Genomic DNA, 24,789 nt, shown 5'->3' on the forward strand with positions numbered 1-24,789 from the left:
CTCACCCACCCACTCACCCACTTACCCATTCACTTACCCACCCACTCATTCGACCACTCAACCACCAAATCACCCAATCACCCACTCACCCACCCACCCACTCATCCACTCACTCGCCCATTCACTCACCCCCCCCCCCCCCCCCCCCCGCTCACTCGGTTAATCGCTCGCACACCCACCCACTCACCCACTCATTCGGCCACTCACCCACCCAATCACCTACTCACTCACTCGCCCACCCTCTCACCCACCCACCCAATCAATCCACTCACCCACCCACATACCCACCCACATACTCACCCACCCGCTCAGTCTCTCGTACCCTCTCCCCCCCCCTCCCCTCCCCTTGTCCACCCCCGCAATGCTCCACCCCCAGACCGTGGACGACTCCCCGATGTTCACAGACGAGGATTTCGCAAACTACGAGCGCCAATTCTTCCCTCATCACGAGGACGAGGAGCAGGAAGAGCAGCATCAGCAGCAGCAGCATCATCAGCAGCAGCAGCATCATCACCAGCAGCAGCATCATCAGCAACAGCAGCTGGAACAGCATCAGCTGGGACAGCATGAAGAGCAGCAGCAACATCATCATCAGCAGCAGCAGCAGGGACAGCATCAGCTGGGACAGCATGAAGAGCAGCAGCAGCAACATCATCATCAGCAGCAGCAGCATCAGCTGGGACAGCATCAGCTGGGACAGCATCAAGAGCAGCAGCAACATCAGCTAGGACAGCAGCATCAGCAACAGCAGCATCAGCTGGGTCAGCATGAAGAGCAGCAGCAGCATCATCAGCAGCAGCAGCAACATCAGCTAGGACAGCAGCATCAGCAGCAACAGCAGCAGCATCAGCATCAGCAGCAGCATCAGCAGCAACAGCAGCAGCATCAGCATCAGCAGCATCAGCAGCAGCATCAGCAGCAGCATCATCAGCAGCAGGAGGTGATGAAGGCTCCTCTATGATTAGGCTCATAGAGCCAGGCTAAGGCTCATCTAGGATGCTCAGGGTTCAGTGTTAATGAGTGAGGCTCATGGAGCCAGACTAAGGCTCATCTAGGATGCTCAGGGTTCAGTGTTAATGAGTGAGGCTCATAGAGCCAGACTAAGGCTCTTCTAGGATGCTCAGGGTTCCGTGTTAATGAGTGAGGCTCATAGAGCCAGACTAAGGCTCTTCTAGTATTCTCAGGGTTCAGTGTTAATGAGTGAGGCTCATAGAGCCAGACTAAGGCTCTTATAGGATGCTCAGGGTTCAGTGTTAATGAGTGAGGCTCATAGAGCCAGACTAAGGCTCTTCTAGGATGCTCAGGGTTCAGTGTTAATGAGTGAGGCTCATAGAGCCAGACTAAGGCTCTTCTAGTATTCTCAGGGTTCAGTGTTAATGAGTGAGGCTCATGGAGCCAGACTAAGGCTCTTCTAGGATGCTCAGGGTTCAGTGTTAATGAGTGAGGCTCATGGAGCCAGACTAAGGCTCTTCTAGGATGCTCAGGGTTCAGTGTTAATGAGTGAGGCTCATAGAGCCAGACTAAGGCTCATCTAGGATGCTCAGGGTTCAGTGTTAATGAGTGAGGCTCATAGAGCCAGACTAAGGCTCTTCTAGGATGCTCAGGGTTCAGTGTTAATGAGTGAGGCTCATAGAGCCAGACTAAGGCTCTTCTAGGATGCTCAGGGTTCAGTGTTAATGAGTGAGGCTCATAGAGCCAGACTAAGGCTCATCTAGGATGCTCAGGGTTCAGTGTTAATGAGTGAGGCTCATGGAGCCAGACTAAGGCTCATCTAGGATGCTCAGGGTTCAGTGTTAATGAGTGAGGCTCATCGAGCCAGACTAAGGCTCTTCTAGGATGCTCAGGGTTCAGTGTTAATGAGTGAGGCTCATAGAGCCAGACTAAGGCTCTTCTAGGATGCTCAGGGTTCAGTGTTAATGAGTGAGGCTCATAGAGCCAGACTAAGGCTCTTCTAGGATGCTCAGAGTTCAGTGTTAATGAGTGAGGCTCATAGAGCCAGACTAAGGCTCTTCTAGTATTCTCAGGGTTCAGTGTTAATGAGTGAGGCTCATAGAGCCAGACTAAGGCTCTTCTAGGATGCTCAGGCTTCAGTGTTAATGAGTGAGGCTCATAGAGCCAGACTAAGGCTCCTGTAGGATTATCAGGGTTCAGTGTTAATGAGTGAGGCTCATAGAGCCAGACTAAGGCTCTTCTACAATTCTCAGGGTTCAGTGTTAATGAGTGAGGCTCATGGAGCCAGACTAAGGCTCATCTAGGATGCTCAGGGTTCAGTGTTAATGAGTGAGGCTCATGGAGCCAGACTAAGGCTCATCTACGATTCTCAGGGTTCAGTGTTAATGAGTGAGGCTCATAGAGCCAGACTAAGGCTCATCTAGGATGCTCAGGGTTCAGTGTTAATGAGTGAGGCTCATGAAGCCAGACTAAGGCTCATCTACGATTCTCAGGGTTCAGTGTTAATGAGTGAGACTCATAGAGCCAGACTAAGGCTCTTCTAGGATGCTCAGGGTTCAGTGTTAATGAGTGAGGCTCATAGAGCCAGACTAAGGCTCATCTAGGATGCTCAGGGTTCAGTGTTAATGAGTGAGACTCATAGAGCCAGACTAAGGCTCATCTACGATTCTCAGGGTTCAATGTTAATGAGTGAGGCTCATAGAGCCAGACTAAGGCTCATCTAGGATGCTCAGGGTTCAGTGTTAATGAGTGAGGCTCATGGAGCCAGACTAAGGCTCATCTAGGATGCTCAGGGTTCAGTGGTAATGAGTGAGACTCATAGAGCCAGACTAAGGCTCATCTAGGATGCTCAGGGTTCAGTGTTAATGAGTGAGGCTCATGGAGCCAGACTAAGGCTCATCTAGGATGCTCAGGGTTCAGTGTTAATGAGTGAGGCTCATAGAGCCAGACTAAGGCTCATCTAGGATGCTCAGGGTTCAGTGTTAATGAGTGAGGCTCATAGAGCCAGACTAAGGCTCATCTAGTATGCTCAGGGTTCAGTGTTAATGAGTGAGGCTCATAGAGCCAGACTAAGGCTCATCTAGTATGCTCAGGGTTCAGTGTTAATGAGTGAGGCTCATAGAGCCAGACTAAGGCTCATCTAGGATGCTCAGGGTTCAGTGTTAATGAGTGAGGCTCATGGAGCCAGACTAAGGCTCATCTAGGAATCTCAGGGTTCAGTGTTAATGAGTGAGGCTCATGGAGCCAGACTAAGGCTCTTCTACGATTCTCAGGGTTCAGTGTTAATGAGTGAGGCTCATAGAGCCAGACTAAGGCTCATCTAGGATGCTCAGGGTTCAGTGTTAATAAGTGAGGCTCATAGAGCCAGACTAAGGCTCATCTAGGATGCTCAGGGTTCAGTGTTAATGAGTGAGGCTCATGGAGCCAGACTAAGGCTCATCTAGGATGCTCAGGGTTCAGTGTTAATGAGTGAGGCTCATCGAGCCAGACTAAGGCTCTTCTAGGATGCTCAGGGTTCAGTGTTAATGAGTGAGGCTCATAGAGCCAGACTAAGGCTCTTCTAGGATGCTCAGGGTTCAGTGTTAATGAGTGAGGCTCATAGAGCCAGACTAAGGCTCTTCTAGGATGCTCAGGGTTCAGTGTTAATGAGTGAGGCTCATAGAGCCAGACTAAGGCTCTTCTAGTATTCTCAGGGTTCAGTGTTAATGAGTGAGGCTCATAGAGCCAGACTAAGGCTCTTCTAGGATGCTCAGGCTTCAGTGTTAATGAGTGAGGCTCATAGAGCCAGACTAAGGCTCCTGTAGGATTATCAGGGTTCAGTGTTAATGAGTGAGACTCATAGAGCCAGACTAAGGCTCTTCTAGTATTCTCAGGGTTCAGTGTTAATGAGTGAGGCTCATAGAGCCAGACTAAGGCTCCTGTAGGATTATCAGGGTTCAGTGTTAATGAGTGAGACTCATAGAGCCAGACTAAGGCTCATCTAGGATGCTCAGGGTTCAGTGTTAATGAGTGAGGCTCATAGAGCCAGACTAAGGCTCATCTAGGATGCTCAGGGTTCAGTGTTAATGAGTGAGGCTCATAGAGCCAGACTAAGGCTCATCTAGGATGCTCAGGGTTCAGTGTTAATGAGTGAGGCTCATGGAGCCAGACTAAGGCTCTTCTACAATTCTCAGGGTTCAGTGTTAATGAGTGAGGCTCATGGAGCCAGACTAAGGCTCATCTACGATTCTCAGGGTTCAGTGTTAATGAGTGAGGCTCATAGAGCCAGACTAAGGCTCATCTAGGATGCTCAGGGTTCAGTGTTAATGAGTGAGGCTCATAGAGCCAGACTAAGGCTCATCTAGTATGCTCAGGGTTCAGTGTTAATGAGTGAGGCTCATAGAGCCAGACTAAGGCTCATCTAGGAATCTCAGGGGTCAGTGTTAATGAGTGAGGCTCATAGAGCCAGACTAAGGCTCTTCTAGTATTCTCAGGGTTCAGTGTTAATGAGTGAGGCTCATAGAGCCAGACTAAGGCTCATCTAGGATGCTCAGGGTTCAGTGTTAATGAGTGAGACTCATAGAGCCAGACTAAGGCTCATCTACGATTCTCAGGGTTCAATGTTAATGAGTGAGGCTCATAGAGCCAGACTAAGGCTCATCTAGGATGCTCAGGGTTCAGTGTTAATGAGTGAGGCTCATGGAGCCAGACTAAGGCTCATCTAGGATGCTCAGGGTTCAGTGGTAATGAGTGAGACTCATAGAGCCAGACTAAGGCTCATCTAGGATGCTCAGGGTTCAGTGTTAATGAGTGAGGCTCATAGAGCCAGACTAAGGCTCATCTAGGATGCTCAGGGTTCAGTGTTAATGAGTGAGGCTCATAGAGCCAGACTAAGGCTCATCTAGGATGCTCAGGGTTCAGTGTTAATGAGTGAGGCTCATGGAGCCAGACTAAGGCTCATCTAGGATGCTCAGGGTTCAGTGTTAATGAGTGAGGCTCATAGAGCCAGACTAAGGCTCATCTAGGATGCTCAGGGTTCAGTGTTAATGAGTGAGGCTCATAGAGCCAGACTAAGGCTCATCTAGGAATCTCAGGGTTCAGTGTTAATGAGTGAGGCTCATGGAGCCAGACTAAGGCTCTTCTACGATTCTCAGGGTTCAGTGTTAATGAGTGAGGCTCATAGAGCCAGACTAAGGCTCATCTAGGAATCTCAGGGTTCAGTGTTAATGAGTGAGGCTCATGGAGCCAGACTAAGGCTCATCTAGGATGCTCAGGGTTCAGTGTTAATAAGTGAGGCTCATAGAGCCAGACTAAGGCTCATCTAGGAATCTCAGGGTTCAGTGTTAATAAGTGAGGCTCATAGAGCCAGACTAAGGCTCATCTAGGATGCTCAGGGTTCAGTGTTAATGAGTGAGGCTCATGGAGCCAGACTAAGGCTCATCTAGGAATTTCAGGGTTCAGTGTTAATGAGTGAGGCTCATAGAGCCAGACTAAGGCTCATCTAGGATGCTCAGGGTTCAGTGTTAATGAGTGAGGCTCATGGAGCCAGACTAAGGCTCATCTAGGATGCTCAGGGTTCAGTGTTAATGAGTGAGGCTCATCGAGCCAGACTAAGGCTCTTCTAGGATGCTCAGGGTTCAGTGTTAATGAGTGAGGCTCATGGAGCCAGACTAAGGCTCATCTAGGAATTTCAGGGTTCAGTGTTAATGAGTGAGGCTCATAGAGCCAGACTAAGGCTCATCTAGGATGCTCAGGGTTCAGTGTTAATGAGTGAGGCTCATGGAGCCAGACTAAGGCTCATCTAGGATGCTCAGGGTTCAGTGTTAATGAGTGAGGCTCATCGAGCCAGACTAAGGCTCTTCTAGGATGCTCAGGGTTCAGTGTTAATGAGTGAGGCTCATAGAGCCAGACTAAGGCTCTTCTAGGATGCTCAGGGTTCAGTGTTAATGAGTGAGGCTCATAGAGCCAGACTAAGGCTCTTCTAGGATGCTCAGGGTTCAGTGTTAATGAGTGAGGCTCATAGAGCCAGACTAAGGCTCTTCTAGTATTCTCAGGGTTCAGTGTTAATGAGTGAGGCTCATAGAGCCAGACTAAGGCTCTTCTAGTATTCTCAGGGTTCAGTGTTAATGAGTGAGACTCATAGAGCCAGACTAAGGCTCTTCTAGTATTCTCAGGGTTCAGTGTTAATGAGTGAGGCTCATAGAGCCAGACTAAGGCTCCTGTAGGATTATCAGGGTTCAGTGTTAATGAGTGAGACTCATAGAGCCAGACTAAGGCTCTTCTAGTATTCTCAGGGTTCAGTGTTAATGAGTGAGGCTCATAGAGCCAGACTAAGGCTCCTGTAGGATTATCAGGGTTCAGTGTTAATGAGTGAGGCTCATAGAGCCAGACTAAGGCTCATCTAGGATGCTCAGGGTTCAGTGTTAATGAGTGAGGCTCATAGAGCCAGACTAAGGCTCATCTAGGATGCTCAGGGTTCAGTGTTAATGAGTGAGGCTCATAGAGCCAGACTAAGGCTCATCTAGGATGCTCAGGGTTCAGTGTTAATGAGTGAGGCTCATGGAGCCAGACTAAGGCTCTTCTACAATTCTCAGGGTTCAGTGTTAATGAGTGAGGCTCATGGAGCCAGACTAAGGCTCATCTACGATTCTCAGGGTTCAGTGTTAATGAGTGAGGCTCATAGAGCCAGACTAAGGCTCATCTAGGATGCTCAGGGTTCAGTGTTAATGAGTGAGGCTCATAGAGCCAGACTAAGGCTCATCTAGGAATCTCAGGGGTCAGTGTTAATGAGTGAGGCTCATAGAGCCAGACTAAGGCTCTTCTAGTATTCTCAGGGTTCAGTGTTTATGAGTGAGACTCATAGAGCCAGACTAAGGCTCTTCTAGGATGCTCAGGGTTCAGTGTTAATGAGTGAGGCTCATAGAGCCAGACTAAGGCTCATCTACGATTCTCAGGGTTCAATGTTAATGAGTGAGGCTCATAGAGCCAGACTAAGCCTCATCTAGGATGCTCAGGGTTCAGTGTTAATGAGTGAGGCTCATGGAGCCAGACTAAGGCTCATCTAGGATGCTCAGGGTTCAGTGTTAATGAGTGAGGCTCATAGAGCCAGACTAAGGCTCATCTAGGATGCTCAGGGTTCAGTGTTAATGAGTGAGGCTCATAGAGCCAGACTAAGGCTCATCTAGGATGCTCAGGGTTCAGTGTTAATGAGTGAGGCTCATAGAGCCAGACTAAGGCTCATCTAGGATGCTCAGGGTTCAGTGTTAATGAGTGAGGCTCATAGAGCCAGACTAAGGCTCATCTAGGATGCTCAGGGTTCAGTGTTAATGAGTGAGGCTCATAGAGCCAGACTAAGGCTCATCTAGGATGCTCAGGGTTCAGTGTTAATGAGTGAGGCTCATGGAGCCAGACTAAGGCTCATCTAGGAATCTCAGGGTTCAGTGTTAATGAGTGAGGCTCATGGAGCCAGACTAAGGCTCTTCTACGATTCTCAGGGTTCAGTGTTAATGAGTGAGGCTCATAGAGCCAGACTAAGGCTCTTCTAGTATTCTCAGGGTTCAGTGTTAATGAGTGAGACTCATAGAGCCAGACTAAGGCTCTTCTAGGATGCTCAGGGTTCAGTGTTAATGAGTGAGGCTCATAGAGCCAGACAAAGGCTCATCTAGGATGCTCAGGGTTCAGTGTTAATGAGTGAGACTCATAGAGCCAGACTAAGGCTCATCTACGATTCTCAGGGTTCAATGTTAATGAGTGAGGCTCATAGAGCCAGACTAAGGCTCATCTAGGATGCTCAGGGTTCAGTGTTAATGAGTGAGGCTCATAGAGCCAGACTAAGGCTCATCTAGGATGCTCAGGGTTCAGTGTTAATGAGTGAGGCTCATGGAGCCAGACTAAGGCTCATCTAGGAATCTCAGGGTTCAGTGTTAATGAGTGAGGCTCATGGAGCCAGACTAAGGCTCATCTAGGAATCTCAGGGTTCAGTGTTAATGAGTGAGGCTCATAGAGCCAGACTAAGGCTCATCTAGGATTCTCAGGGTTCAGTGTTAATGAGTGAGGCTCATGGAGCCAGACTAAGGCTCATCTAGGAATCTCAGGGTTCAGTGTTAATAAGTGAGGCTCATAGAGCCAGACTAAGGCTCATCTAGGATGCTCAGGGTTCAGTGTTAATGAGTGAGGCTCATGGAGCCAGACTAAGGCTCATCTAGGATGCTCAGGGTTCAGTGTTAATGAGTGAGGCTCATCGAGCCAGACTAAGGCTCTTCTAAGATGCTCAGGGTTCAGTGTTAATGAGTGAGGCTCATAGAGCCAGACTAAGGCTCTTCTAGGATGCTCAGGGTTCAGTGTTAATGAGTGAGGCTCATAGAGCCAGACTAAGGCTCTTCTAGGATGCTCAGGGTTCAGTGTTAATGAGTGAGGCTCATAGAGCCAGACTAAGGCTCTTCTAGTATTCTCAGGGTTCAGTGTTAATGAGTGAGGCTCATAGAGCCAGACTAAGGCTCTTCTAGGATGCTCAGGCTTCAGTGTTAATGAGTGAGTCTCATAGAGCCAGACTAAGGCTCCTGTAGGATTATCAGGGTTCAGTGTTAATGAGTGAGACTCATAGAGCCAGACTAAGGCTCTTCTAGTATTCTCAGGGTTCAGTGTTAATGAGTGAGGCTCATAGAGCCAGACTAAGGCTCCTGTAGGATTATCAGGGTTCAGTGTTAATGAGTGAGGCTCATAGAGCCAGACTAAGGCTCATCTAGGATGCTCAGGGTTCAGTGTTAATGAGTGAGGCTCATAGAGCCAGACTAAGGCTCATCTAGGATGCTCAGGGTTCAGTGTTAATGAGTGAGGCTCATAGAGCCAGACTAAGGCTCTTCTAGGATGCTCAGGGTTCAGTGTTAATGAGTGAGGCTCATAGAGCCAGACTAAGGCTCTTCTAGGATGCTCAGGCTTCAGTGTTAATGAGTGAGGCTCATAGAGCCAGACTAAGGCTCATCTAGGATGCTCAGGGTTCAGTGTTAATGAGTGAGGCTCATAGAGCCAGACTAAGGCTCATCTAGGATGCTCAGGGTTCAGTGTTAATGAGTGAGGCTCATAGAGCCAGACTAAGGCTCATCTAGGATGCTCAGGGTTCAGTGTTAATGAGTGAGGCTCATGGAGCCAGACTAAGGCTCATCTAGGAATCTCAGGGTTCAGTGTTAATGAGTGAGGCTCATGGAGCCAGACTAAGGCTCTTCTACGATTCTCAGGGTTCAGTGTTAATGAGTGAGGCTCATAGAGCCAGACTAAGACTCTTCTAGTATTCTCAGGGTTCAGTGTTAATGAGTGAGACTCATAGAGCCAGACTAAGGCTCTTCTAGGATGCTCAGGGTTCAGTGTTAATGAGTGAGGCTCATAGAGCCAGACAAAGGCTCATCTAGGATGCTCAGGGTTCAGTGTTAATGAGTGAGACTCATAGAGCCAGACTAAGGCTCATCTACGATTCTCAGGGTTCAATGTTAATGAGTGAGGCTCATAGAGCCAGACTAAGGCTCATCTAGGATGCTCAGGGTTCAGTGTTAATGAGTGAGGCTCATAGAGCCAGACTAAGGCTCATCTAGGATGCTCAGGGTTCAGTGTTAATGAGTGAGGCTCATGGAGCCAGACTAAGGCTCATCTAGGAATCTCAGGGTTCAGTGTTAATGAGTGAGGCTCATGGAGCCAGACTAAGGCTCATCTAGGAATCTCAGCGTTCAGTGTTAATGAGTGAGGCTCATAGAGCCAGACTAAGGCTCATCTAGGATTCTCAGGGTTCAGTGTTAATGAGTGAGGCTCATGGAGCCAGACTAAGGCTCATCTAGGAATCTCAGGGTTCAGTGTTAATAAGTGAGGCTCATAGAGCCAGACTAAGGCTCATCTAGGATGCTCAGGGTTCAGTGTTAATGAGTGAGGCTCATGGAGCCAGACTAAGGCTCATCTAGGATGCTCAGGGTTCAGTGTTAATGAGTGAGGCTCATAGAGCCAGACTAAGGCTCATCTAGGATGCTCAGGGTTCAGTGTTAATGAGTGAGGCTCATAGAGCCAGACTAAGGCTCATCTATTATGCTCAGGGTTCAGTGTTAATGAGTGAGGCTCATGGAGCCAGACTAAGGCTCATCTAGGAATCTCAGGGTTCAGTGTTAATGAGTGAGGCTCATGGAGCCAGACTAAGGCTCTTCTACGATTCTCAGGGTTCAGTGTTAATGAGTGAGGCTCATAGAGCCAGACTAAGGCTCTTCTAGTATTCTCAGGGTTCAGTGTTAATGAGTGAGACTCATAGAGCCAGACTAAGGCTCTTCTAGGATGCTCAGGGTTCAGTGTTAATGAGTGAGGCTCATAGAGCCAGACAAAGGCTCATCTAGGATGCTCAGGGTTCAGTGTTAATGAGTGAGACTCATAGAGCCAGACTAAGGCTCATCTACGATTCTCAGGGTTCAATGTTAATGAGTGAGGCTCATAGAGCCAGACTAAGGCTCATCTAGGATGCTCAGGGTTCAGTGTTAATGAGTGAGGCTCATAGAGCCAGACTAAGGCTCATCTAGGATGCTCAGGGTTCAGTGTTAATGAGTGAGGCTCATGGAGCCAGACTAAGGCTCATCTAGGAATCTCAGGGTTCAGTGTTAATGAGTGAGGCTCATGGAGCCAGACTAAGGCTCATCTAGGAATCTCAGGGTTCAGTGTTAATGAGTGAGGCTCATAGAGCCAGACTAAGGCTCATCTAGGATTCTCAGGGTTCAGTGTTAATGAGTGAGGCTCATGGAGCCAGACTAAGGCTCATCTAGGAATCTCAGGGTTCAGTGTTAATAAGTGAGGCTCATAGAGCCAGACTAAGGCTCATCTAGGATGCTCAGGGTTCAGTGTTAATGAGTGAGGCTCATGGAGCCAGACTAAGGCTCATCTAGGATGCTCAGGGTTCAGTGTTAATGAGTGAGGCTCATCGAGCCAGACTAAGGCTCTTCTAAGATGCTCAGGGTTCAGTGTTAATGAGTGAGGCTCATAGAGCCAGACTAAGGCTCTTCTAGGATGCTCAGGGTTCAGTGTTAATGAGTGAGGCTCATAGAGCCAGACTAAGGCTCTTCTAGGATGCTCAGGGTTCAGTGTTAATGAGTGAGGCTCATAGAGCCAGACTAAGGCTCTTCTAGTATTCTCAGGGTTCAGTGTTAATGAGTGAGGCTCATAGAGCCAGACTAAGGCTCTTCTAGGATGCTCAGGCTTCAGTGTTAATGAGTGAGTCTCATAGAGCCAGACTAAGGCTCCTGTAGGATTATCAGGGTTCAGTGTTAATGAGTGAGACTCATAGAGCCAGACTAAGGCTCTTCTAGTATTCTCAGGGTTCAGTGTTAATGAGTGAGGCTCATAGAGCCAGACTAAGGCTCCTGTAGGATTATCAGGGTTCAGTGTTAATGAGTGAGGCTCATAGAGCCAGACTAAGGCTCATCTAGGATGCTCAGGGTTCAGTGTTAATGAGTGAGGCTCATAGAGCCAGACTAAGGCTCATCTAGGATGCTCAGGGTTCAGTGTTAATGAGTGAGGCTCATAGAGCCAGACTAAGGCTCTTCTAGGATGCTCAGGGTTCAGTGTTAATGAGTGAGGCTCATAGAGCCAGACTAAGGCTCTTCTAGGATGCTCAGGCTTCAGTGTTAATGAGTGAGGCTCATAGAGCCAGACTAAGGCTCCTGTAGGATTATCAGGGTTCAGTGTTAATGAGTGAGACTCATAGAGCCAGACTAAGGCTCATCTAGGATGCTCAGGGTTCAGTGTTAATGAGTGAGGCTCATAGAGCCAGACTAAGGCTCTTCTAGGATGCTCAGGGTTCAGTGTTAATGAGTGAGGCTCATGGAGCCAGACTAAGGCTCTTCTACAATTCTCAGGGTTCAGTGTTAATGAGTGAGGCTCATGGAGCCAGACTAAGGCTCATCTACGATTCTCAGGGTTCAGTGTTAATGAGTGAGGCTCATAGAGCCAGACTAAGGCTCATCTAGGAATCTCAGGGGTCAGTGTTAATGAGTGAGGCTCATAGAGCCAGACTAAGGCTCTTCTAGTATTCTCAGGGTTCAGTGTTAATGAGTGAGGCTCATAGAGCCAGACTAAGGCTCATCTAGGATGCTCAGGGTTCAGTGTTAATGAGTGAGACTCATAGAGCCAGACTAAGGCTCATCTACGATTCTCAGGGTTCAATGTTAATGAGTGAGGCTCATAGAGCCAGACTAAGGCTCATCTAGGATGCTCAGGGTTCAGTGTTAATGAGTGAGGCTCATGGAGCCAGACTAAGGCTCATCTAGGATGCTCAGGGTTCAGTGGTAATGAGTGAGACTCATAGAGCCAGACTAAGGCTCATCTAGGATGCTCAGGGTTCAGTGTTAATGAGGCTCATGGAGCCAGACTAAGGCTCATCTAGGATGCTCAGGGTTCAGTGTTAATGAGTGAGGCTCATAGAGCCAGACTAAGGCTCATCTAGGATGCTCAGGGTTCAGTGTTAATGAGTGAGGCTCATAGAGCCAGACTAAGGCTCATCTAGGATGCTCAGGGTTCAGTGTTAATGAGTGAGGCTCATGGAGCCAGACTAAGGCTCTTCTACGATTCTCAGGGTTCAGTGTTAATGAGTGAGGCTCATAGAGCCAGACTAAGGCTCATCTAGGATGCTCAGGGTTCAGTGTTAATGAGTGAGGCTCATAGAGCCAGACTAAGGCTCATCTAGGAATCTCAGGGTTCAGTGTTAATGAGTGAGGCTCATGGAGCCAGACTAAGGCTCATCTAGGATGCTCAGGGTTCAGTGTTAATAAGTGAGGCTCATAGAGCCAGACTAAGGCTCATCTAGGAATCTCAGGGTTCAGTGTTAATAAGTGAGGCTCATAGAGCCAGACTAAGGCTCATCTACGATTCTCAGGGTTCAGTGTTAATGAGTGAGGCTCATAGAGCCAGACTAAGGCTCATCTAGGATGCTCAGGGTTCAGTGTTAATGAGTGAGGCTCATAGAGCCAGACTAAGGCTCATCTAGGAATCTCAGGGGTCAGTGTTAATGAGTGAGGCTCATAGAGCCAGACTAAGGCTCTTCTAGTATTCTCAGGGTTCAGTGTTAATGAGTGAGACTCATAGAGCCAGACTAAGGCTCTTCTAGGATGCTCAGGGTTCAGTGTTAATGAGTGAGGCTCATAGAGCCAGACTAAGGCTCATCTAGGATGCTCAGGGTTCAGTGTTAATGAGTGAGACTCATAGAGCCAGACTAAGGCTCTTCTAGTATTCTCAGGGTTCAGTGTTAATGAGTGAGGCTCATAGAGCCAGACTAAGGCTCTTCTAGTATTCTCAGGGTTCAGTGTTAATGAGTGAGACTCATAGAGCCAGACTAAGGCTCTTCTAGTATTCTCAGGGTTCAGTGTTAATGAGTGAGGCTCATAGAGCCAGACTAAGGCTCCTGTAGGATTATCAGGGTTCAGTGTTAATGAGTGAGGCTCATAGAGCCAGACTAAGGCTCATCTAGGATGCTCAGAGTTCAGTGTTAATGAGTGAGGCTCATAGAGCCAGACTAAGGCTCATCTAGGATGCTCAGGGTTCAGTGTTAATGAGTGAGGCTCATAGAGCCAGACTAAGGCTCATCTAGGATGCTCAGGGTTCAGTGTTAATGAGTGAGGCTCATGGAGCCAGACTAAGGCTCTTCTACAATTCTCAGGGTTCAGTGTTAATGAGTGAGGCTCATGGAGCCAGACTAAGGCTCATCTACGATTCTCAGGGTTCAGTGTTAATGAGTGAGGCTCATAGAGCCAGACTAAGGCTCATCTAGGATGCTCAGGGTTCAGTGTTAATGAGTGAGGCTCATAGAGCCAGACTAAGGCTCATCTAGGAATCTCAGGGGTCAGTGTTAATGAGTGAGGCTCATAGAGCCAGACTAAGGCTCTTCTAGTATTCTCAGGGTTCAGTGTTAATGAGTGAGACTCATAGAGCCAGACTAAGGCTCTTCTAGGATGCTCAGGGTTCAGTGTTAATGAGTGAGGCTCATAGAGCCAGACTAAGGCTCATCTAGGATGCTCAGGGTTCAGTGTTAATGAGTGAGACTCATAGAGCCAGACTAAGGCTCATCTACGATTCTCAGGGTTCAATGTTAATGAGTGAGGCTCATAGAGCCAGACTAAGGCTCATCTAGGATGCTCAGGGTTCAGTGTTAATGAGTGAGGCTCATGGAGCCAGACTAAGGCTCATCTAGGATGCTCAGGGTTCAGTGGTAATGAGTGAGACTCATAGAGCCAGACTAAGGCTCATCTAGGATGCTCAGGGTTCAGTGTTAATGAGTGAGGCTCATGGAGCCAGACTAAGGCTCATCTAGGATGCTCAGGGTTCAGTGTTAATGAGTGAGGCTCATAGAGCCAGACTAAGGCTCATCTAGGATGCTCAGGGTTCAGTGTTAATGAGTGAGGCTCATAGAGCCAGACTAAGGCTCATCTAGGAATCTCAGGGTTCAGTGTTAATGAGTGAGGCTCATGGAGCCAGACTAAGGCTCATCTAGGATGCTCAGAGTTCAGTGTTAATGAGTGAGGCTCATGGAGCCAGACTAAGGCTCATCTAGGAATTTCAGGGTTCAGTGTTAATGAGTGAGGCTCATGGAGCCAGACTAAGGCTCATCTAGGATGCTCAGGGTTCAGTGTTAATGAGTGAGGCTCATGGAGCCAGACTAAGGCTCATCTAGGATGCTCAGGGTTCAGTGTTAATGAGTGAGGCTCAGAGCCAGACTAAGGCTCTTCTAGGATGCTCAGGGTTCAGTGTTAATGAGTGAGACTCATAGAGCCAGACTAAGGCTCATCTAGGATGCTCAGGGTTCAGTGTTAATGAGTGAGGCTCATAGAGCCAGACTAAGGCTCATCTAGGATGCTCAGGGTTCAGTGTTAATGAGTGAGGCTCATAGAGCCAGACTAAGGCTCATCTAGGATGCTCAGGGTTCAGTGTTAATGAGTGAGGCTCATGGAGCCAGATTAAGGCTCATCTAGGATGCTCAGGGTTCAGTGTTAATGAGTGAGGCTCATGGAGCCAGACTAAGGCTCATCTAGGATGCTCAGGGTTCAGTGTTAATGAGTGAGGCTCATGGAGCCAGACTAAGGCTCTTCTACGATTCTCAGGGTTCAGTGTTAATGAGTGAGGCTCATAGACCCAGACTAAGGCTCTTCTAGTATTCTCAGGGTTCAGTGTTAATGAGTGAGGCTCATAGAGCCAGACTAAGGCTCATCTAGTATTCTCAGGGTTCAGTGTTAATGAGTGAGGCTCATAGAGCCAGACTAAGGCTCTTCTAGTATTCTCAGGGTTCAGTGTTAATGAGTGAGGCTCATAGAGCCAGACTAAGGCTCTTCTAGGATGCTCAGGGTTCAGTGTTAATGAGTGAGGCTCATAGAGCCAGACTAAGGCTCTTGTAGGATTATCAGGGTTCAGTGTTAATGAGTGAGGCTCATAGAGCCAGACTAAGGCTCTTGTAGGATTATCAGGGTTCAGTGTTAATGAGTGAGGCTCATAGAGCCAGACTAAGGCTCTTCTAGTATTCTCAGGGTTCAGTGTTAATGAGTGAGGCTCATAGAGACAGACTAAGGCTCTTCTAGTATTCTCAGGGTTCAGTGTTAATGAGTGAGGCTCATAGAGCCAGACTAAGGCTCTTCTAGGATGCTCAGGGTTCAGTGTTAATGAGTGAGGCTCATAGAGCCAGACTAAGGCTCTTGTAGGATTATCAGGGTTCAGTGTTAATGAGTGAGGCTCATAGAGCCAGACTAAGGCTCATCTAGGATGCTCAGGGTTCAGTGTTAATGAGTGAGGCTCATGGAGCCAGACTAAGGCTCTTCTACGATTCTCAGGGTTCAGTGTTAATGAGTGAGGCTCATAGAGCCAGACTAAGGCTCTTCTAGGATGCTCAGGGTTCAGTGTTAATGAGTGAGGCTCATAGAGCCAGACTAAGGCTCATCTAGGATGCTCAGGGTTCAGTGTTAATGAGTGAGGCTCATGGAGCCAGACTAAGGCTCTTCTACGATTCTCAGGGTTCAGTGTTAATGAGTGAGGCTCATAGAGCCAGACTAAGGCTCCTGTAGGATTCTCAGGGTTCAGTGTTAATGAGTGAGGCTCATAGAGCCAGACTAAGGCTCCTGTAGGATTCTCAGGGTTCAGTGTTAATGAGTGAGGCTCATGGAGCCAGACTAAGGCTCTTCTACGATTCTCAGGGTTCAGTGTTAATGAGTGAGGCTCATGGAGCCAGACTAAGGCTCATCTAGGATGCTCAGGGTTCAGTGTTAATGAGTGAGGCTCATAGAGCCAGACTAAGGCTCCTGTAGGATTCTCAGGGTTCAGTGTTAATGAGTGAGGCTCATGGAGCCAGACTAAGGCTCTTCTACGATTCTCAGGGTTCAGTGTTAATGAGTGACGCTCATAGAGCCAGACTAAGGCTCTTCTAGGATGCTCAGGGTTCAGTGTTAATGAGTGAGGCTCATAGAGCCAGACTAAGGCTCATGTAGGATGCTCAGGGTTCAGTGTTAATGAGTGAGGCTCATAGAGCCAGACTAAGGCTCATCTAGGATGCTCAGGGTTCAGTGTTAATGAGTGAGACTCATAGAGCCAGACTAAGGCTCTTCTAGTATTCTCAGGGTTCAGTGTTAATGAGTGAGACTCATAGAGCCAGACTAAGGCTCTTCTAGGATGCTCAGGTTTCAGTGTTAATGAGTGAGGCTCATAGAGCCAGACTAAGGCTCATCTAGGATGCTCAGGGTTCAGTGTTAATGAGTGAGGCTCATAGAGCCAGACTAAGGCTCATCTAGGATGCTCAGGGTTCAGTGTTAATGAGTGAGGCTCATGGAGCCAGATTAAGGCTCATCTAGGATGCTCAGGGTTCAGTGTTAATGAGTGAGGCTCATAGAGCCAGACTAAGGCTCATCTAGGATGCTCAGGGTTCAGTGTTAATGAGTGAGGCTCATGGAGCCAGACTAAGGCTCATCTAGGAATTTCAGGGTTCAGTGTTAATGAGTGAGGCTCATGGAGCCAGACTAAGGCTCATCTAGGATGCTCAGGGTTCAGTGTTAATGAGTGAGGCTCATGGAGCCAGACTAAGGCTCATCTAGGATGCTCAGGGTTCAGTGTTAACGAGTGAGGCTCATAGAGCCAGACTAAGGCTCTTCTAGGATGCTCAGGGTTCAGTGTTAATGAGTGAGACTCATAGAGCCAGACTAAGGCTCATCTAGGATGCTCAGGGTTCAGTGTTAATGAGTGAGGCTCATAGAGCCAGACTAAGGCTCATCTAGGATGCTCAGGGTTCAGTGTTAATGAGTGAGGCTCATAGAGCCAGACTAAGGCTCATCTAGGATGCTCAGGGTTCAGTGTTAATGAGTGAGGCTCATGGAGCCAGATTAAGGCTCATCTAGGATGCTCAGGGTTCAGTGTTAATGAGTGAGGCTCATAGAGCCAGACTAAGGCTCATCTAGGATGCTCAGGGTTCAGTGTTAATGAGTGAGGCTCATGGAGCCAGACTAAGGCTCATCTAGGAATTTCAGGGTTCAGTGTTAATGAGTGAGGCTCATGGAGCCAGACTAAGGCTCATCTAGGATGCTCAGGGTTCAGTGTTAATGAGTGAGGCTCATAGAGCCAGACTAAGGCTCTTCTAGGATGCTCAGGGTTCAGTGTTAATGAGTGAGACTCATAGAGCCAGACTAAGGCTCATCTAGGATGCTCAGGGTTCAGTGTTAATGAGTGAGGCTCATGGAGCCAGACTAAGGCTCTTCTACGATTCTCAGGGTTCAGTGTTAATGAGTGAGGCTCATAGAGCCAGACTAAGGCTGCGTCGGGTGGCGGGAGGTGCACAACACACCACGCTCACTGCCGCTGTCACCCGCTCCACCCCGCACCCCCCACTCACAGGCGGAGAAGCAGCATCAGCTGGGACAGGCACCCCAGGAGCACAAAGAGCAGCCTCTGCAGGCTCACAAGGACCCCAGCCCTCCCATTCAACACAACCCATTGGCTGGTGAGTGGGCTCACAGTGGCCATCTTGGTGAGTTCACAGTGGCCGTGTTGGTGAGTTCATAGTGGCCATGTTGGTAAGTTCACAGTGGCCATGTTGGTGAGTTCACAGTGGCCATGTCGGTGGGGTTCACAGTGGCCATGTTGGTGAGTTCACAGTGACCATGTTTATGAGTTCACAGTGGCCGTGTTGGTGCGATCACAATGGCCGTGTCGGTGGGGTTCATAGTGGCCATGTTGGTGAGTTCACAGTGGCCATGTTGGTGAGTTCACAGTGGCCGTGTTGGTGAGTTCACAGTGGCCATGTTGGTGGGTTCATAGTGGCCATGTTCGTGGGGTTTACAGTGGCCATGTTGGTGAGTTCACAGTGGCCATGTTGGTGAGTTCACAGTGGCCGTGTTGGTGAGTTCACAGTGGCCATGTTGGTGAGTTCATAGTGGCCATGTTGGTAAGTTCACAGTGGCCATGTTGGTGAGTTCACAGTGGCCATGTCGGTGGGGTTCACAGTGGCCATGTTGGTGAGTTCATAGTGGCCGTGTTTGTGAGTTCACAGTGGCCATGTTGGTGAGTTCACAGTGACCATGTTTATGAGTTCACAGTGGCCGTGTTGGTGCGATCACAATGGCCGTGTCGGTGGGGTTCATAGTGGCCATGTTGGTGAGTTCACAGTGGCCATGTTGGTGAGTTCACAGTGGCCGTGTTGGTGAGTTCACAGTGGCCATGTTGGTGGGTTCATAGTGGCCATGTTCGTGGGGTTTACAGTGGCCATGTTGGTGAGTTCACAGTGGCCATGTTGGTGAATTCACAGTGGTCGTGTTGGTGAGTTCACAGTGGCCGTGTTGGTGAGTTCATAGTGGCCATGTTGGTAAGTTCACAGTGGCCATGTTGGTGAGTTCACAGTGGCCATGTCGGTGGGGTTCACAGTGGCCATGTTGGTGAGTTCATAGTGGCCGTGTTTGTGAGTTCACAGTGACCATGTTTGTGAGTTCACAGTGGCCGTGTTTGTGAGTTCACAGTGGCCATGTTGGTGAGTTCACAGTGGCCATGTTGGTGAGTTCACAGTGACCATGTTTATGAGTTCACAGTGGCCGTGTTGGTGCGATCACAATGGCCGTGTCGGTGGGGTTCATAGTGGCCATGTTGGTGAGTTCACAGTGGCCATGTTGGTGAGTTCACAGAGGCCGTGTTGGTGAGTTCACAGTGGCCATGTTGGTGGGTTCATAGTGGCCATGTTCGTGGGGTTTACAGTGGCCATGTTGGTGAGTTCACAGTGGCCATGTTGGTGGGTTCACAGTGGCCATGTTGGTGAGTTCACAGTGGCCATGTTGGTGGGTTCACAGTGGCCATCTTGGTGACTTCACAGTGGCCATGTTGGTGAGTTCATAGTGGCCATGTTGGTGAGTTCACAGTGGCCGTATTGGTGAGTTCACAATGGCCATGTTGGTGAGTTCACAGTGGCCGTGTTGGTGAGTTCACAGTGGCCATGTTGGTGAGTTCACAGTGGCCATGTTCGTGAGTTCACAGTGGCCATGTTGGTGGGTTCACAGTGGCCGTGTAGGTGGGGTTTACATTGGCCATGTTGGTGAGTTCACAGTGGCCATGTTGGTGGGTTCACAGTGGCCATGTTGGTTAGTTCACAATGGCCGTGTAGGTGGGGTTCATAATTGTAATTTATTTGGATTCACAATGGCCATATCTGTGCTGTGCTGTGTTTCAGGACATGAGATGCACGTGGAGCGAAGAATTGAAAAACCGGACAATCACTAGTGACCCACGCTCACTAACAACCCACCCACTCATTCACTCGCGACCCACACCATTGCTCACTAACAACCCACTCACTCACTCGCGGCCCACTGACTCACTCACGACCCACTCACTCACGACCTACACCATTACTCACTCGCGACCCACTCACTCACTCGCGACCCACTCACTCACTCGCGGCCCATTCACTCACTCACGACCCACACCATTGCTCACTAACAACCCACTCACTCACTCGCGACCCACTCACTCACTCGCGGCCCACTCACTCACTCGCGGCCCACTGACTCACTCACGACCCACTCACTCACGACCTACACCATTACTCACTCGCGACCCACTCACTCACTCGCGACCCACTCACTCACTCGCGGCCCACTCACTCACTCACGACCCACACCATTGCTCACTAACAACCCACTCACTCACTCGCGACCCACTCACTCACTCGCGGCCCACTCACTCACTCGCGGCCCACTGACTCACTCACGACCCACTCACTCACGACCTACACCATTACTCACTCGCGACCCACTCACTCACTCGCGACCCACTCACTCACTCGCGGCCCACTCACTCACTCGTGATCCACTCACTCACTCGCGGCCCACTCACTCACTCGTGACCCACTGACTCACTCACGACCCACTCACTCACGACCTACACCATTATTCACTCGCCACTCACTCACGACCCACTCACTCGCCACTAACTCACTCGACCCACTCACTCACTCACGACCCCCACACCATTACTCACTCGTGACCCACCCACTCACTCACTAGCCACCGTCTCCAAATATGCCCACGTAATATCTGCAAAGTTTCACTTTTCGATAGAATCAACATCTCAAAACATTCACACCGCCACTAATCCTCAGCCACGGTATTCACCAAAAATTCACATATTTATATTGGTGTTATATTTTAAACCACAGTGAACATTTTTTTGTCAGTTTATACAAGCAGATAGCACATTAAAATCGATACGGTACATATGCAGTAAGCTTATACAGAAAATATTTTCTTATTATAGGTTCCGTATTAAATTAAACTTACGCCTGTCCTGAGACCCAAACCTCGTGGCTCTCCACAAAATGGCTACTCGAGTCGTTTCTCTCCTCCCCTCATGCCGGTTACACGGACCAAGGCATTTCAGTGCCGTTCATGAGGGGGGTGTTTATGGGTCTAACCATTGCTATGTTCTACCTGGGGGGATGTCTATGGGTCAAACTACTGTCATGTTCTTCATGAGGAGTGTCTATGGGTCAAACCATTCCCCTGTTCTTCATGAGGGGTGTCTATGGGTCAAACCATTCCCCTGTTCTTCATGAGGGGTGTCTATGGGTCAAACCATCCCCCTGTTCTTCATGAGGAGTGTCTATGGGTCAAACCATTCCCCTGTTCTTCATGAGGGGTGTCTATGGGTCAAACCATTCCCCTGTTTTTCATGAGGGGTGTCTATGGGTCAAACCATCCCCCTGTTCTTCATGAGGAGTGTCTATGGGTCAAACCATTCCCCTGTTCTTCATGAGGGGTGTCTATGGGTCAAACCATTCCCCTGTTTTTCATGAGGGGTGTCTATGGGTCTAACCATTCCCCTGTTCTTCATGAGGGGTGTCTATGGGTCAAACCATTCCCCTGTTCTTCATGAGGGGTGTCTATGGGTCAAACCATCCCCCTGTTCTTCATGAGGGGTGTCTATGGGTCAAACCATCCCCCTGTTCTTCATGAGGGGTGTCTATGGGTCAAACCATCCCCCTGTTCTTCATGAGGGGTGTCTATGGGTCAAACCATTCCCCTGTTCTACATGAGGGGTGTTTATGGGTCAAACCATGCCCCTCTTCTACATGAGGGGTGTTTAGGGGTCAAACCATGCCCCTGTTCTACATGAGGAGTGTTTATGGGTCAAACCATCCCCCTGTTCTACATGAGGGGTGTTTATGGGTCAAACTATTCCCCTCTTCTACATGAGGAGTGTTTAGGGGTCAAACCATTCCCCTCTTCTACATGAGGAGTGTTTATGGGTCAAACCATTCCCCTCTTCTACATTAGGGGTGTTTAGGGGTCAAACCATTCCCCTGTTCTACATGAGGGGTGTTTATGGGTCAAACCATGCCCCTCTTCTACATGAGGGGTGTTTAGGGGTCAAACCATTCCCCTGTTCTACATGAGGAGTGTTTATGGGTCAAACCATTCCCCTGTTCTACATGAGGGGTGTTTATGGGTCAAACCATTCCCCTGTTCTACATGAGGAGTGTTTATGGGTCAAACCATTCCCCTGTTCTACATGAGGGGTGTTTAGGGGTCAAACCATTCCCCTGTTCTACATGAGGAGTGTTTAGGGGTCAAACCATTCCCCTGTTCTACATGAGGGGTGTTTATGGGTCAAACCATTCCCCTGTTCTACATGAGGGGTGTTTATGGGTCAAACCATTCCCCTGTTCTACATGAGGAGTGTTTATGGGTCAAACCATCCCCCTGTTCTACATGAGGGGTGTTTATGGGTCAAACTATTCCCCTCTTCTACATGAGGAGTGTTTAGGGGTCAAACCATCCCCCTGTTCTACATGAGGGGTGTTTATGGGTCAAACCATATCCCTCTTCTACATGAGGGGTGTTTAGGGGTCAAACCATTCCCCTGTTCTACATGAGGAGTGTTTATGGGTCAAACCATCCCCCTGTTCTTCATGAGGGGTGTTTATGGGTCAAACTATTCCCCTCTTCTACATGAGGGGTGTTTAGGGGTCAAACCATTCCCCTGTTCTACATGAGGGGTGTTTATGGGTCAAACCATTCCCCTGTTCTTCATGAGGGGTGTTTATGGGTCAAACCATACCCCTCTTCTACATGAGGGGTGTTTATGGGTCAAACCATTCCCCTCTTCTACATGAGGGGTGTTTAGGGGTCAAACCATTCCCCTGTTCTACATGAGGAGTGTTTATGGGTCAAACCATCCCCCTGTTCTTCATGAGGGGTGTTTATGGGTCAAACTATTCCCCTCTTCTACATGAGGGGTGTTTAGGGGTCAAACCATTGCCATTGTCTTCATGAGTGGTGTATATGGGTCAAACCATTCCCCTCTTCTACATGAGGGGTGTTTACGGGTCAAACTATTGCCATTGTCTACATGAGTGGTGTCTATGGGTCAAACCATTCCCCTAGTTCTGCACCTCATATCGACGTGGCATTTACAAAACATCATTCACGACAAATCCCAAATCGAGTTCGATAAATCGCACGTCGCGGCGACTCGATCAACCGAAGTCCGATTCTCCGAAGCGCCACTTCCGTTCCCCTCCCCCAACACCACACCCGAGGTGGTGGGGGGGGGGGGGGCAGGGGGGCCCCCCCCACCTCTCACGACATGCGGAGGGCGAGCGCTTGCCGTGGGCTCCACGGACGCCTCGACCCCCCCACCGTCGTCGGTGCCGTGGGCCCTCTGCGCCCTCCCTGAGACTTTCCCCGACCGCGACCGCCCCGGTGACGGGGAGACGTGGAGCGTCCTCGGCATCGTCCTCTCCGGCCTCTTGCCCAGCTACGGTTACTGCCGACGTCGCTGCCGACGTCGCTGCCGACGCCGCGACCAACATCGCGACCAACGCCGCGACCAGCACCGCGACCAACACCGCCGCCAACACCGCCACCAACACCGCGACCAACACCGCCACCAACACCGCCACCAACACCGCGACCAACACCGCCGCCAACACCGCCACCAACACCGCGACCAACACCGCCACCAACACCGCCACCAACACCACGACCAACACCGCCGCCAACACCGCCACCAACACCGCGACCAGCACCGTGACCAACACCGCCACCAACACCGCGACCAACACCGCCACCAACGCCGTCACCAACACCGCCACCAACGCCGTCACCAACACCGCCGCCAACACCGCCACCAACACCGCGACCAGCACCGCCACCAACACCGCCACCAACACCGCCACCACCACGACCACCACCGCGACCAACACTGCCGCCAACACCGCGACCAGCACCGCGACCAACACCGCGACCAGCACCGCGACCAACACCGCGACCAACACCGCGACCAACACCGCGACCAACACCGCGACCATGCCCTCTGCATCCGCCACGCCTGCCACCGCTGCCACCGCTGCCTTCGCCCGCGTGAGCACCACCGTCATCGCTGTGCCCTCGGCGCCCTCCTGCCCAGACGTTGGTGTTGCCATCAACGTCGCCGCCGCCACCGCCGCCATCAGCGTGGAGTGGAATGCGCCCTCTATCCCATTCTCCTCCCCGGCCACGACTGCTACTACCCACACCGCCGCCTACACCGCCATCACCACCACTGCTAGCATCACCAACACCACCACTACCATCACCCCCACCAACACCACCACTACCATCACCCCCACCAACACCACCACTACCATCACCCCCACCAACACCACCACTACCATCACCCCCACCAACACCACCACTACCATCACCCCCACCAACACCACCACTACCATCACCCCCACCAACACCACCACTACCATCACCCCCACCAACACCACCACTACCATCACCCCCACCAACACCACCACTACCATCACCCCCACCAACACCACCACTACCATCACCCCCACCAACACCACCACTACCATCACCCCCACCAACACCACTACCAGGACCAACACCACCACCAACACCACCACGACCATCGCCACCACCACCATGACCACCGCTACCACCACGACCATCGCCACCACCACCATGACCACCGCTACCACCACCGCCACCGCCACCACTACCACCGCCACCACCACCACCACTACCGCCACCACCACCACCAGGACCATGACCACCACGACCATGACCACCACCACCATGACCACCGCCACCGCCACCACCACCACTACCACCACCACCACCACCACCGCCACCAAGACTGCGGCAGTATCCGGGCTCGAGGCTGCGGTCGGTGCAGTCGGTGGTGCGCCAGTCGCACGCCGAGCAGCGGCACTCGTCGGCCACGGGGTAGAGGAGCGACGGGTCGGCGCCATCGCGGCACCCGCGGAGGTGCGCCCTGCGGTACGAGACGCGCCAGTACGTGCACACGTGGTTGTTGGGCGCCGTCGCCGGTAGCAGGAACTCCAGG

The 24,789-nt window shown here is 50.2% G+C and overlaps 1 protein-coding gene across 1 annotated transcript in view; it reads left to right on the plus strand.

Annotated features, from left to right (window-relative positions):
* LOC144948235 (nucleobindin-2-like) overlaps positions 1-20,749 on the plus strand; it is a 58,584-nt gene extending 37,835 nt beyond the window's left edge. Inside the window, 3 exon segments of the mRNA XM_078877658.1 lie at positions 377-940; positions 17,803-17,908; positions 19,622-20,749. Coding sequence (XP_078733784.1) covers positions 377-940; positions 17,803-17,908; positions 19,622-19,671 — 720 coding nt within the window. The 3' untranslated portion in view covers positions 19,672-20,749.
* The last annotated feature ends 4,040 nt before the right edge of the window (positions 20,750-24,789 follow it).

This window comes from Lampetra fluviatilis, chromosome 48 (assembly GCF_964198595.1).
Source record: "Lampetra fluviatilis chromosome 48, kcLamFluv1.1, whole genome shotgun sequence".
NCBI lineage: Eukaryota > Metazoa > Chordata > Hyperoartia > Petromyzontiformes > Petromyzontidae > Lampetra > Lampetra fluviatilis.